At 45.2% G+C, this 13,608-nt stretch overlaps 1 protein-coding gene across 1 annotated transcript in view; it reads right to left on the bottom strand.

Moving 5' to 3' along the window:
• The window catches only part of LOC147711625 (beta-microseminoprotein-like), a 124,256-nt gene extending 111,189 nt beyond the window's left edge, over positions 1-13,067 (bottom strand). The window contains exons 1-2 of the mRNA XM_086922298.1: positions 13,011-13,067; positions 6,080-6,173 (exon numbers count right to left, since the gene is read on the bottom strand). Of these exons, the coding sequence (XP_086778424.1) occupies positions 6,080-6,173; positions 13,011-13,013 (97 nt within the window). The 5' untranslated portion in view covers positions 13,014-13,067. The remainder of the gene's footprint in view (positions 1-6,079; positions 6,174-13,010) is intronic.
• Positions 13,068-13,608: the final 541 nt, after the last annotated feature.

Genomic DNA, 13,608 nt, shown 5'->3' with positions numbered 1-13,608 from the left:
CACCCAAAATGTATTTCAGGATCCATCCTTTTTTTTTGGCAGCTCGAATCTGTAACTCCTCATCCAACATAAATATGCCCTCAGTCTAATTGTAATCTACTGTATGTCAGGCCAAAATCTATCCTGAGTCAAGCAACAATTTCCTCTCAAACCATCAAGAATCAAACTCTTCCAGATGAGAATTCGTCTTTCATCTCCCCAACAGCTCTAAATCGATTTCTTATCAAAACCAGGACTTTACAGGGGATATGTACTAGACAGGGCCACATGGACCACTGTCAGGAATATGCACTTTCAGACTTAGTACTTGGTAGAATTAGCACTTGTAGGAATAATAATTAGCACATAGCACATATAGTAATAATAAAATAGAACATAAAGCACACAATCAGTAACCACTGGTTAGAGATAAGTACCACCTACGCAACCCTAACCACCTTAGGAGAATGTCACGTAGGGAACCAGGACCTCACTAGCACCACCTGTACTAGCAAGAACAACCACCTAGGTATCACAATACCTGTAGGGGTATAAGCACATTACACATGATGCATCACAACACATTCAGAGGTGTAGGGAAGGAAAACACATGATGCAGAACCTACATTCAGCGGTGTAAAAACAAGGCACGTGACGCATAAAAACACATTCAGAGATGCAGGAAACACAATTGCAAACAGAAGGAGTCAGGTCCTAGGCGGGACTGAGGGGGGCTGGACCGTAATATAATGCAGAAAAATAGAGACTGCCCACACCTCATAGAATGGAATTGATTCAAAAAGAGGGTACAAGTGTAACTCAATGGCACATGTATAGGTACTTTTATTTATACCCACTACTCATAATTTTTATGTTTTTTGAAAATTTTAAGAACAAGAAAAAGATATACCAATACAATCAACACAATAATTATACAAATGTAAACAATTATGAAAAACAACAATTCATGAAATACGTAAATACACAGGACAGAAATATTAACACATTTAGTGATATATGGTTACAAATAAATTCCTGTTTTGAGACAACCAAAGCGAAGTGAAAGAGCAAGAGCTTATACAACGTTCATTCATTAGCATAGGCACATTTAATGTTTTGATGCGCTCTTGCGGAGTGCCGACGCGTTTCAGGTTCGAATCAAACGTGTTCGAACCCTCATCAGGGCTTTGTGAGTTGTCTGTGTAAGAGAAAGAATGGAACAATATTGAAAGCCAAGACTCACATGAATAGGTGTGATTCATGAGGTTGTGAAAAAAAAGGGGGGGGGTACCTGTAATTATCAGGATCCTAAGAACTGATCATAGGACAGGGGGCGGCACTTCAAAGGTTTGATTCTAAAATGGATAAAGCATGTGTTGTTTTAAGAGTTTCAGAAAAATACATTCTCGTTTTCTCAAAAGAATGGGGAGGCATGTTATAAGTGAAAGCCTACCTCTATGTGCACCGTCCGGCGCCTCTTAGAGGGTGGAGATCGAGGTTGTGTATCTTTAAGACCTGTTAGATGAAAACAGAGGCTAGTATGGTCATATAAACCTCACCGAAAAAAATATGTCACATTATTTCGGAAAAAGCCCCGTACCTTGCGTCTTATATTTGTGGGAGAAAAAGGGTTTCCCGTCTGAAATGATTTGCGAAGAAGTTCTCCGACCTATAAAATTAGAATGACTGTCACATAGGCTCAGAGTTGCCAGAACTTATGTACATGATTTAATTTGGGTGGACAGAAGCCTACCTGGGTTGGCGGCGTGTGTCGTTGCGGCCCAGGTATCGTAAAGGGAGTGCTTGAATTGAGCTCCGTATGCGAGGCGCACTGTATAAGGGAACGAAAAAGGAAATTAATTCCGGGACCGGGAACGGTTGGTTTTAGATGCGTGCAAGCCAAGAAAGGCAGCTGCTTCTTACCTGTCCGAGGACAGTTGATGTCCACAGTGCGAGGCTTCTAGACGAATGCCTGGCGTTACGTGGGGCCATCTTGGATGGGTTTTAAGTCAAGGATGGTCAGCGTCCCATTGCATTTTGGGATTTGTAGTCCCATGTCCGATGCTTAGTGCGCCAAGTTAAAATAAAGCCTATTTGCAATTGCAGGGAAGTTTTCAAAAATATAAATCACACCCAATGAGAAGGCAAAAATGAGGTGAGCCATTGTTTTGGGGCTCAATATTACTGGAAAGGAGGGGGTCCACCTTATTTATATGTAGAAAGAAGATTGACGCAAGGCGAATCAGGGGTAAATGACTTCAGAAATGAGCTATTGTCGGAAACATCAGCCAGATTCTTGATAATTCAGACATGCTGTTAAGACCTGTCAGTGTGCTATTAAATTTGAGAATCAGGTATGCTTCCTTTTGGAGTAGCACCTTGTCGATGTCAGCCGGGCGCTGTGCTGTACCATTTGTAAAAAGTACTGACCATTTGAATTCCAATTCTGTGTGAGATTTATCAATGAAATGATCAACCATGGGAGCCGTGAGTACTTTTTTTCTAATCCTGGACCTGTGCTGGCTTATGCGGAGATTGACTTGCTGGTTTGTTTTCCCAATATAAATCTTTGGGCATGGACACTGGATGACATAAATGACATTTTTAGTTTTGCAATTGGAAAAACCGGAATGCTTCCATTTAACCCCCTGGTGTTCAAATTCGTTGCCTTCAATTGTGCTGGAGCACGCTACACAATTGCCACATCTATGATGGCCATCGATTGGTTTCTCTGTCATTCTCTTGATCTTCTGCGAGTGTTGTGGTCTTGCACCCTATGTGCTTGTTCTCTTCTTTCGCTACGCCCCGTCTCCATACTTTTGGCATGTTCCTCCGCTTGATCATGCACTCTGGTCATCTCCTCTATTTCATTGAGATTGTGGCTTTTCCTTAACAGCCGCCTTCGCAGTGTCTCTGAAGGACAACCCTCAAGACTCTCAGTCGGATGGCATCCTCCGTTGAGAATGCGTCAAAGTTGCAAAACTGAGACGGTCGGCGCAGCCTAGATATGAATGTGCTCATCATTTCATCCTTGTCTTGACGGGCTTGGTGGAATACATATCTCTCATAATCCACATTTCTTTTGTGTACGAACTTTCTGTTTAACGCATCTCGCACTTTGTCATATGTACCTTTATCGTCCGTTGGCAACTCTTTAATCACCTTGCAGACTTCTTTTCCCACTAGATTGCGTAGTGCAATCAGTTTATCTCTGTCCCTCGTGACTTTTGATCCTTCGATGTAATCCTTAAAGTCCTCGAGCCATTCCTGCCATCTGGTGCCCATGCTCCCACCAGCTATCAGGGCCAGAGGCTCCGGGGGTGCAGATGTGACGCCCCAGTCGCAGCTGGTGCATCTCTGTTTGTTGGAGGACTCGACATGTCCGTGCAGGTGTATCAATGACACTCACTTGCTGCTCTTTTCCACTGCCTGTGTGCTTGTTTCTGGCAAATGCTTATTATGTTTGTTCGTTTATTGCTTTTGCCAAGGCTTATTTTTGCATGTACCAATGTTTGTTCTCTTGCTTCTGGCCTTTGCCAATGCTTGTTTGGTCATTGCCAATGCTTGTTTGTTTGCTTCTTGCTTTTGCCAGTGCTTGTTTTGCATTTATCAATGCTTGTTTGCTTGCTTATTGCCTTTGCCAGTGCTTGTTTTGCATGTATTAATGCTTGTTTGCTTGCCTCTTGTCTTCGCCAATACTTGTTTTGCATGTACCGATGTTTATTTCTTAATGTCTTACACTGCTTGGCCTTAAAATGGCCGCTTGCAATCCGCACATAGGGGATGTCCTGATAGCGGCCTGATTCCAAGATGGCCGACGTTACTAAACTCTCAGATCACACAAGACTTCCTCCACTCATTCTCTTGAGGCTGATTCCTTTCCAAGGACTCACCGGCAGCCGGTCTTAGAGGCGGCAGGGCTTCTTCACTGCCTCTCACCTTCTTGAGTTGCTGCAGCTTCCAGGTAAGATCGGGGTGGGCTCCCGACTTTCTTTCTTCAGTCGCGATCTACTTCGGCGGCCGCGTGCCAAGTCTCACGCATCCGGGGTGAGCTCCCGATTTTGGCGCGAAGTAGCGCTCGGCTTCGGTTGTTTTTGGTTCTCGATAGCGCTCGTCAGGCAGGGCTCCACGCGATCGATGAATCGTGGAGCTGGGCCAATTACCGCTGGCTTGAGTCTTTAGGCGGCGATCTCTTTGGGGGCACACATGTCGCGGCGGAGACCACGTTTCTCGGGCTGCCCGGGACAGGGACGTTTTCCTTTCTTATTCAGGGATGGCACTAACTTTACTACTACTAAATTGAGAAAAATCGTAATTTTAGGACTTTCGGTATTCACAGAAGGCATTTAGGAGTCCTAAAGTTAGGAGTCTTAACTTTACTACTACTAAATTGAGAAAAATCATAATTTTAGGACTTTTGGTATTCACAGAAGGCATTTAGGAGTCCTAAAGTTAGGAGTCCTAACTTTACTACTACTAAATTGAGAAAAATCCTAATTTTAAGACTTTCGGTATTCATAGAAGGCATTTAGAAGTCCTAAAGTTAGTAGTCCTAACTTTACTACTACTAAATTGAGAAAAATCGTAATTTTAGGACTTTCGATATTCACAGAAGGCATTTAGGAGTCCTAAAGTTAGGAGTCCTAACTTCTGTGAATACCAAAATGAGTAAGTTCATTCTGTGAATACCAAAAGTAGTAAGTGCATTCTGTGAATGTCAAAAGTAGTAAGTTCATTCTGTGATTACCAAAAGTAGTAAGTGCAATCTGTGAATACCAAAACAGTAGTAAGTTTAGGATTGAGCCTTAAATTCATTCTGTGAATCGGGCCCTCTGTTGTTATCTTAGCGAGGGAGGCTCAATGAAAAAGGGTGCTGCGGCTCCCAATCTTGCTACCGGTCATAGCTGTGAAGGAGCACTCTCCCGCTCGCCACTGTACCAGTTTTATAAAGCACGCACTCGACCCCCAAGCAGGCATTGCAGCGCTTTACATATGCAGCAGTTGTATTAAACAAGGGGAGAGGATGGGGAGTAGTCACTGGAAAGATATATATTCTAACAAGCATTTGCAATGCAATAGAACTCGCATTTACGCGAGACCTTTTGCATTACAAATTGTAGTCATCATGGACAACGGGAGGAAGGTGGTGGAGGTATGAACAACGGTAGTGAGGCGGGAGAAGGCACAGACAATAGGAGAGTGGGAGGGTGAGGGGAGGAGGTACAGACAAGGGGAATGCAGGTGGGGAAGAAGAGGGCGAGAAGGCATGGACAGGGGGAGTACAGGCAGGGGAGGGGGTGAAGAGGCACAGACAACGGGAGGGAGGGGAAAGTACAGAGGGCAGTACGATAACCTCATTAAAGAAAATAGTGCTCATAGTCTAAATAACATGTACCATGTAACACTCAAAGTAAAGGGGCCAGTAGCCATGGGAGGATACAAATGATGACAAGGCTGTGATAAGGAGGGACTAACAAGCCTATAAACGAATGTGACTGCAGCATTTACGAAAGACAAAGACACAAGCCAATGAAAAATATGGGCGGGGCTTTCCGCACCCCCTGACCTACAGCAGATCTTCACCAGAGCAGAGCTTGTGCGCTGACTCTAGGCTCGACCTAAAAATAAGACCACCTATGCCATTCACAGCTCGTTTTCCTGCAGCGCCTGACCAACAGATTAACTGCTCTCCATCAGCGGCGATACGCAATGCGTTAATCAGTGCTGCTGGAAATGAAGAATCCATAAAATGGCATTGATCACGACTGACATCCACTACTCTCAATGTCTTATGGGTTTGACCCAAACCCTTCTTTATGTTAAGCTGTCTTAAGCCAGCCTTAAAAAGCGACAACATTTGGCAGTCAAGCAAATATTTTATCTTACAACTGCAATATGTAATTTCCAAGAAAGTAAACACGCAAAAGTTAAAATGAGGTTCTGAAAGCTGGCAGCATCTACTTAAGGGTGTCCAGGTAGGATATTGCAAGATTGTGCAAAAGGGACATCTTACCACGTTTGATTAATGTTTATGTTGGAAGTCCACCATTTTAAAACAAATATATATGTTAATTAGTAAGATAAGGTGTTTAGTTCCTACCTTTAGCACCAGGCTGCACCTTCTCTCCATAGCAAGCCGCATCACATCCCAAATCTGAGATAATTAAAAGAAGAGAAAATCCCAAAAGGTATTTCTGAAAACGAAAAGTTAGATATTTATCAAAAATGTTAGGAAGAGGGGAATGATTGTTATACGTGGCTCTTTCACTGTAGCTCCTGCATGAACACTCGCACCATGCTACACCCTACTGTACAGCTCACTAACATCCTGAGTCTGTGCGCCTAAAAAGACTACAAATAAATATAATGCAAGAGCTTTGTTGGGATGAAAAAGTCCTTTGCATGATAATGGACGTGCAACGATCCCCCGAGTGCCCCAATTGTGCTGATGTCTGTATCCCTAATGCTGATTTTTGTTGCCATAGGAAAACATGGATTATGCACATGCGCCATGACATAAGCCTGTCTCACATTTTTGTGCTGTCTTTTTGGACCGAGAGAGGCACCCAAAGCACTACCCTTATAGTGGTGGAAGGTCACTGCTTCACCAGTAGTTAAGCAGCACAAATGCAGTGGGGGCAGCACAGTATTTAGTCATCTGTAGGAGTAAGCAGGTGCTTTTTAACCTGTCACTGAAGTGAGGGCTGCAGGCTCACTCATTCTAAAGTTCAGCTGCTGTGTGCTCAACTCATCCTTGACCTACATCGGTTTGGTGTTAAGTGCTGCACAGCCCCTGCTGCCCTGCTCACATCATGGAAAGCAGGTTGTCTGATGACAAAAGGAGAACGTTTCATATTGTAACCTGCTCTCTTTGGCATCAGACATCCTCTGATTCAATGTGGTGTGCTGCTGGAGACTCTGAAAGGTTACAGTTTGTGACACAGCACAGTGTCCAGCAACAGTTGCAGGCCGTGAAGATAAACAGGATGGGGCAAGGAGGGGGTGGACATGACAAACAACAGAATAGGGAAAATAAAATATATAAATAAAACCACTTACCTTGCGCTTGCCGCATCGCCGGCAAAGCAGTGAGTGCAAGGTAAGTGGTTGTATTTAATTATTTATTTTCCCTATTCTGTTGTTTGTCACTTACACCCCTCACCCCCGCCCCGCCCCACCCCACCGCGCTTACCTGCATGGGCTGCCACTGTGCAGTAATGAAAGGGAAAGGCCTTGCAGTATTTCTGTGGCAGGCACATTTTTTGGCCACTGCAAACACACCATGCATTTTGTTTTTTTTTTGTTGCAAATTTAGCTTGCTTCGGCCTCAAAATTTGGCACCCAAACCTGCAAAATCCTGGGGGGGCATACAATACAGGGATGATGCAGTACTGTGCAGTGCTGCATGATAAATGTAAGTGCTGGGTGTATGTGTGCCTATGAGTGGTACAGTACATGAAGGATACAGAGCTGTGCAGTGTGTGTATGGTGTATACATGCGCCCGGAGTATGTGTGCCTGTGAATGGTACAATACATAGAAGATTCTGGGTTCCATTTTTGGAGACACTGGCCTCAATGGTGAAAAACTAGGAGAGGAGGTAGAGGAATCCCCCCACACATATTTGTATATTGCTGCATTTGTGTAAGCTGATGGCACACACACTGGAGAGGGAAGAGACAGACTTTCCATGTAAACTTTAAAGGGTGCTCTTTAATTCAGTGACATTTCACCAGGAAAGTGCCTGTGCTCGTCTCAAGAAGGAAATGGGGATGACCTTTGATACACACATCACTGTGGCTGGCATCCAGGTGTGAACTATAGTCACTCCTGTGACCTGTAAGAGTGGGCTCTCAACTTTGGAGTCACAACAAGACATGCGACCTGATCAACACTGCCCGCTAGAGAAGTGAGGTCCCACTGTGGGAAGGGCCAGACACTTACCCTGCAAGGAGAAGCCGCAAGGAACCTCCAGTCGCTTCGGTCACTCAGCTGTGTGTGAGGAACTCTGCACCTGCTGAGAACAGCCCCCCTAAGCCCCTTGCAGTGAATTCACCTGATTCAGCTGCTAATGCACCAGGTGTCCATGGATGGGGCACGCTCAGGGACTCTGGATGTAGACGTGTATGTGCGGGGGAGTCTGATTTCAGGCAAGTCGGGCCATGGGAACTTGCTTGCTAGTTAGTGCTGCAGTGATTACTTTAAAATAGAGTCAGAGTGGTTTCTTGAGACTCAAACAACTAGTGGATCTTACCCTGGATGCTGTCTATAATCAATTAGGCATAACCGTGGCTTTGGAGCAAGAATGGCTTGGAGCGACGAGGGAGTGGGACCCAGGGAACTGCCGAAAGAGACATTAGAGCACCGACCTCAGAGGGGACTGTGTAATTGATTATGAATGTTGTTAGGGTATATAAAACACTTCTTTTATCACAAAAGTAAGTATTTAGACAGACAATAATAATTTATTGCTGATGCTGCCCACATGTTGAGTTGTTAGCCCATGTCCCCCCTTTCACCCCCCCCCCCTTAGGTCCCACGAGGGAGCGTTGAACTTCTTGGACTACGCTGTTCCTCAGATTCAAGTTATGCCATCGAATATCCAAGCTTTTTATTTGATTTGATGCTTTTAACTTGACTGTGTTTTTGCTGAAATTGTAACAGTTTATAATTTACTTAAGTGCTGAAAGGGACGTGGCATAGTTGCTTGTGATCCGTAGTAAGTTGGGGCACGGGACATCAGGAGTAAAAATCCTCAACTCCCACATGCCCTGTGGACCTATAAATGGGTTCTAGCATTGTATCACTGGCCAGATTTATGGAATTAAGGTTTTTGAATATAGAGAGTTTCGCAGAAGAGTTACTACATATATCAATGTGTCATTTAAATGCTCATATTAGACTTTTTATGACATAACAATGTCAAACACACAAGGTCATATTTATCAAAATGTAATGCCTGCACTGTGCTGTGCTGCGTTACAGGGAAAGGGCAGGAATGCACTCCATTTCTCACAATACAGCGCATTCCTTCCTTTTCCCAGCACTTATCAATGTGCTGCCTAGAGTCAGCACAGGAACTCTATATTGCACTATGAAGCAAGTGTGCCTGCATTGCAAGTAGGATTGCTTTTGTGCAAGAAAGAAAACTTTTCTGTACAAAAACAATACCCTGAGGCCCTTTACTCTATGTGTGCTTCAAAATGCATCACTCATAGAAAGAGGAACCAGCATTGGAAATGCAATAGGGCTCGGATTTATTTGAGTTAGAGCTAATGGCATTGTAAATGGCAATGTCTTTTAGCCATGTGTTATGGAGTGTATGCATGTGGTGTGTAATGCAATTATGTGGTTTGGATTGGAATTGTTCACCCTGCACACTCACGCACTGTTCACCCTGCACACTCACACTGTTCACCCTGCACACTCACACACTGTTAACCCTGCACACTCACACTGCTCACCCTACACGCTCACACACTGCTCACCCTGCACACTCACACACTGCTCACCCTGCACACTCACACACTGCTCACCCTACACACTCACACACTGCTCACCCTACACACTCACACACTGCTCACCCTACACGCTCACACACTGCTCACCCTACACGCTCACACAATGTTCACCCTGCACGCTCACACACTGTTAACCCTGCACGCTCACACACTGCTCATCCTGCACGCTCACACACTGCTCACCCTACACACTCACACACTGCTCACCCTGCGTAATGCGAAAAGACCTATGTAATCATACAGTAGGTTGTGAGTAGCTGCGCTTGATTGGTTTGAGGCATCCCATCCTTGCTGCTCCCTTCACAGAGGGCCTGCTGGCTCAATGAGGCTCCCACATGTTCAGCTGTTCTTTGTTTTAGCTCCTGTGTGTCAGTGCACTGTGTAAGCGCACAAGAATACCCTGCTCTCTCTGGAACAGGCACTCAGCACTCACCACTCTGCACTCACCACTCTGCACTCACAACTCTGCACACTCACTCTACACTCTGCACTCACAACTCTTCACTCTGCACTCTGCACACTCACTCTACACTCTGCACTCTGCATACTCACTCTGCACTCTGCACACTCACTCTACACTCTGCACTCTGCACACTCACTCTACACTCTTCACTTTGCACTCACACCTCTGCACTCTGCACACTCACTCTACACTCTGCACTCTGCACACTCACTCTGCACTCTGCACACTCACTCTACACTCTGCACTCTGCACACTTACTCTGCACTCTGCACTCTGCACACTCACTCTGAACTCACAACTCTGCACTCTGCACACTCACTCTGCACTCACAACTCTGCACTCTGCACACTCACTCTGCACTCACACTCTGCACTCACACTCTGCACTCACACTCTGCACTCACACTCTGCACTCACACTCTGCACTCTGCACTCACACTCTGCGCTCACACTCTGCACTCTGCACTCACACTCTGCACTCACACGCTGCACTCTGCACTCTGCACACTCACTCTGCACTCTGCACACTCACTTTACACTCTGCACTCTGCACACTCACTCTGCACTCTGCACACTCACTCTACCTCTGCACTCTGCACACTCACTCTGCACTCTGCACACTCTCACTACACTCTGCACTCTGCACACCCACTCTACACTCTGCACTCTGCCCTCTGCACACTCACTCTGCACTCTGCACACTCACTCTGCACTCACAACTCTGCACTCTGCACACTCACTCTGCACACTCACACTCTGCACTCACACTCTGCACTCACACTCTGCACTCACACTCTGCACTCTGCACTCACACTCTGCACTCTCACTCTACACTCTGCAATATGCACTCACAGCTCTGCACTCTGCACACTCACTTTACACTCTGCACTCTGCACACTAACTCTGCACTCTGACTCTACACTCTGCACTCTGCACACTCACTCTGCACTCTGCACACTCACTCTACCTCTGCACTCTGAACACTCACTCTGCACTCTGCACACTCACTCTACACTCTGCACTCTGCACACTCACTCTACACTCTGCACTCTGCACACTCACAACTCTGCACTCTGCACACTCACTCTGCACTCACAACTCTGCACTCTGCACACTCACTCTACACTCACACTCTGCACTCACACTCTGCACTCACACTCTGCACTCTGCACTCACACTCTGCACTCACACTCTGCACTCACACTCTGCACTCACACCCTGCACTCTGCCACCTGCACTCACAACTCTTCACTCTGCACCCTGCACACTCACTCTACACTCTGCACTCTGCACACTTACTCTGCACTCTGCACACTCACTCTACACTCTGCACTCTGCACACTAACTCTGCATTCTACACTCTGCACTCTGCACACTCACTCTGCACTCTGCACACTCACTTTACACTCTGCACACTCACTCTGCACTCTGCACACTCACTCTACCTCTGCACTCTGCACACTCACTCTGCACTCTACACACTCACTCTACACTCTGCACACTCACTCTACACTCTGCACTCTGCACTCTGCACACTCACTCTTCACTCACAACTCTGCACTCTGCACACTCACTCTGCACTCACAACTCTGCACTCTGCACACTCACTCTGCACTCACACTCTGCACTCACACTCTGCACTCACACTCTGCACTCTGCACTCACACTCTGCACTCACTACTCTGCACTCACTAATCTCACTCTGCACTCATTACTCTGTACTCTGCACTCACTACTCTGCACACTCACTCTGCACTCTGCAGTCACAGTGGTGGTGGTGTGGCAATGGTGGTAGTGGTTGTGCAATGGAAGTAGTGGTGGTAAGGGTAATCATGATAATGGTGATGTTTGGTTGTAAGAGTAGTACTACTGGATGTGCTGGTAATGATGAGGAAGGTATTACTTATGTACTGGCGATTGTGAGATAGTAGTTGTTCCTAGACCAATGTGAGCTGAGGTGAAATGATAACAAAGACGTGTGGACAGAGAAGAAGCCTGAATTACAAACAAAAGACACAGGACATCTCATGGTGGGACAGCACCAGTCATTGCAGTAAACATGCACCTCAGCAATGGGACCAAGAGTTGAGTGTGCAACAAGCATCACAGGAGAGCATTAGTTTGCCTCTTGGTGCCTGTCTCTTCTCCGAGTGAAAGCTAAGCATGCAAAACCCCCTGTCTCTCGCTTGCTGACAACCTAGACAAATAATGGCTGGGTTAATGCAAAAATGCAACTGACTGTGAAGAAAACAGTAATAATGAAGGTGGCTACCCAGTCCCCTCCTCTCGGTGTGCTTTGAGCTGAAATACATTATGAATGGCATGCAAACTGAGGCCAGTTAGCTAAATCCGTCTCTAGTTAGATCTAGAAAAGAGCATGTTTTGTAACCTAGACGTTTCATAACAAGGGATATTTTCGCTTCTCCTTCCAGCTAGTAGTAGCCTACTTTAAATGCCACTGAAATGGCTTATGAGTTTGTGACTGAGTCACCTCATTCTGGTTGTCTTTCTTATTTTTCTTAAATGGCTTTTCTCACTGCGTTGTTTTAAAAAAATACTCATGTATTCATTATATTCTACCACAGTTTATTAAGGCTATTAAGGAGAGGGCCTTTTCTATCAGATATCTGCATACACAAAACATTCCCAAGCAAAGTCATTGAAACGTAAGTACATTACAGAACACTTATGCCGAATGTGCAAACTGGGATGTTGTAAAAATGTGCACTAATGTGCTGTTTACTCCTTATTACCTAACTTAAGGATGCTTTATTTCGCTCCTTAATTGCATCTGGAAATCCTATTTTGTCAATGCTTGAATTCTGCCTCTGTAGACAGAGGATAACCAATGATTTTCGCTGCCGCACTTAGGGCACAAAAACAAGTAACATAACATGCTGGTACTATATTTAACATGGTTTATATTTAACATGGTTTATATTTAACATGGTTTATATTTAACATGGTACTAATAGAGCCTTAGTAAAATCTCATTAAGGTCACAGATCTACCTTTTAATTAGCGAGAAAAAGATTTAAATGTGACTCACCATGATCCAGACAAACAGTTTCTTCCAGAGTTAGAACTGTTTTAGCCGAAGTGCTCCTCTGTTGCTTATGGTCAGTGGTTTATATAGGCTCGGCGGTTTTGTAGCAATCCCTTGAGTTATGTAGCTAAAACAACACAAGATTGATGAGTGTTTGCGGGAAAAGCAGAAACTATGTGTTATTTGAGCTTTGCCAGCACTAATCTTTCCCCGTGGGATTTGTGGGTCTGCACACATGGACACGATCAACTGACGTAGTCTGGGGTTGTGAAACCAAATATGTGCTACAGGAGAAGAACTGAGATGAAGTACTCTGGAAATGTAACAGAAGTATGTATGTTGTGCAAGTCTTGTTCTCATTTACGTTCCCGAGAAACTAGTGTCTCTTGCTGCACATACCAGAAGTGGAGGGGGATGAGGGGGCGATCGGTGGAGGGGAGCATTTGAGTGCCAGGCCAGCTCATAATAATCCCCTCCGCCCCACCTCCCAAAAACGACAGAGGCAGCTGGAACAGTATAGTGGTACTGGAATTCAGAGGGTGAACGCCAATAACAAGCATTGGTAAATGCATTAGGTTTCGTCTATGTGAATAATTAATAA

Source organism: Lissotriton vulgaris, chromosome 5 (assembly GCF_964263255.1).
Source record: "Lissotriton vulgaris chromosome 5, aLisVul1.2, whole genome shotgun sequence".
In the NCBI taxonomy this organism is placed as follows: Eukaryota; Metazoa; Chordata; class Amphibia; order Caudata; family Salamandridae; genus Lissotriton; species Lissotriton vulgaris.
Note: the sequence above shows the minus strand (reverse complement) of the source record. Positions and strands in the feature narration are given on the sequence as shown.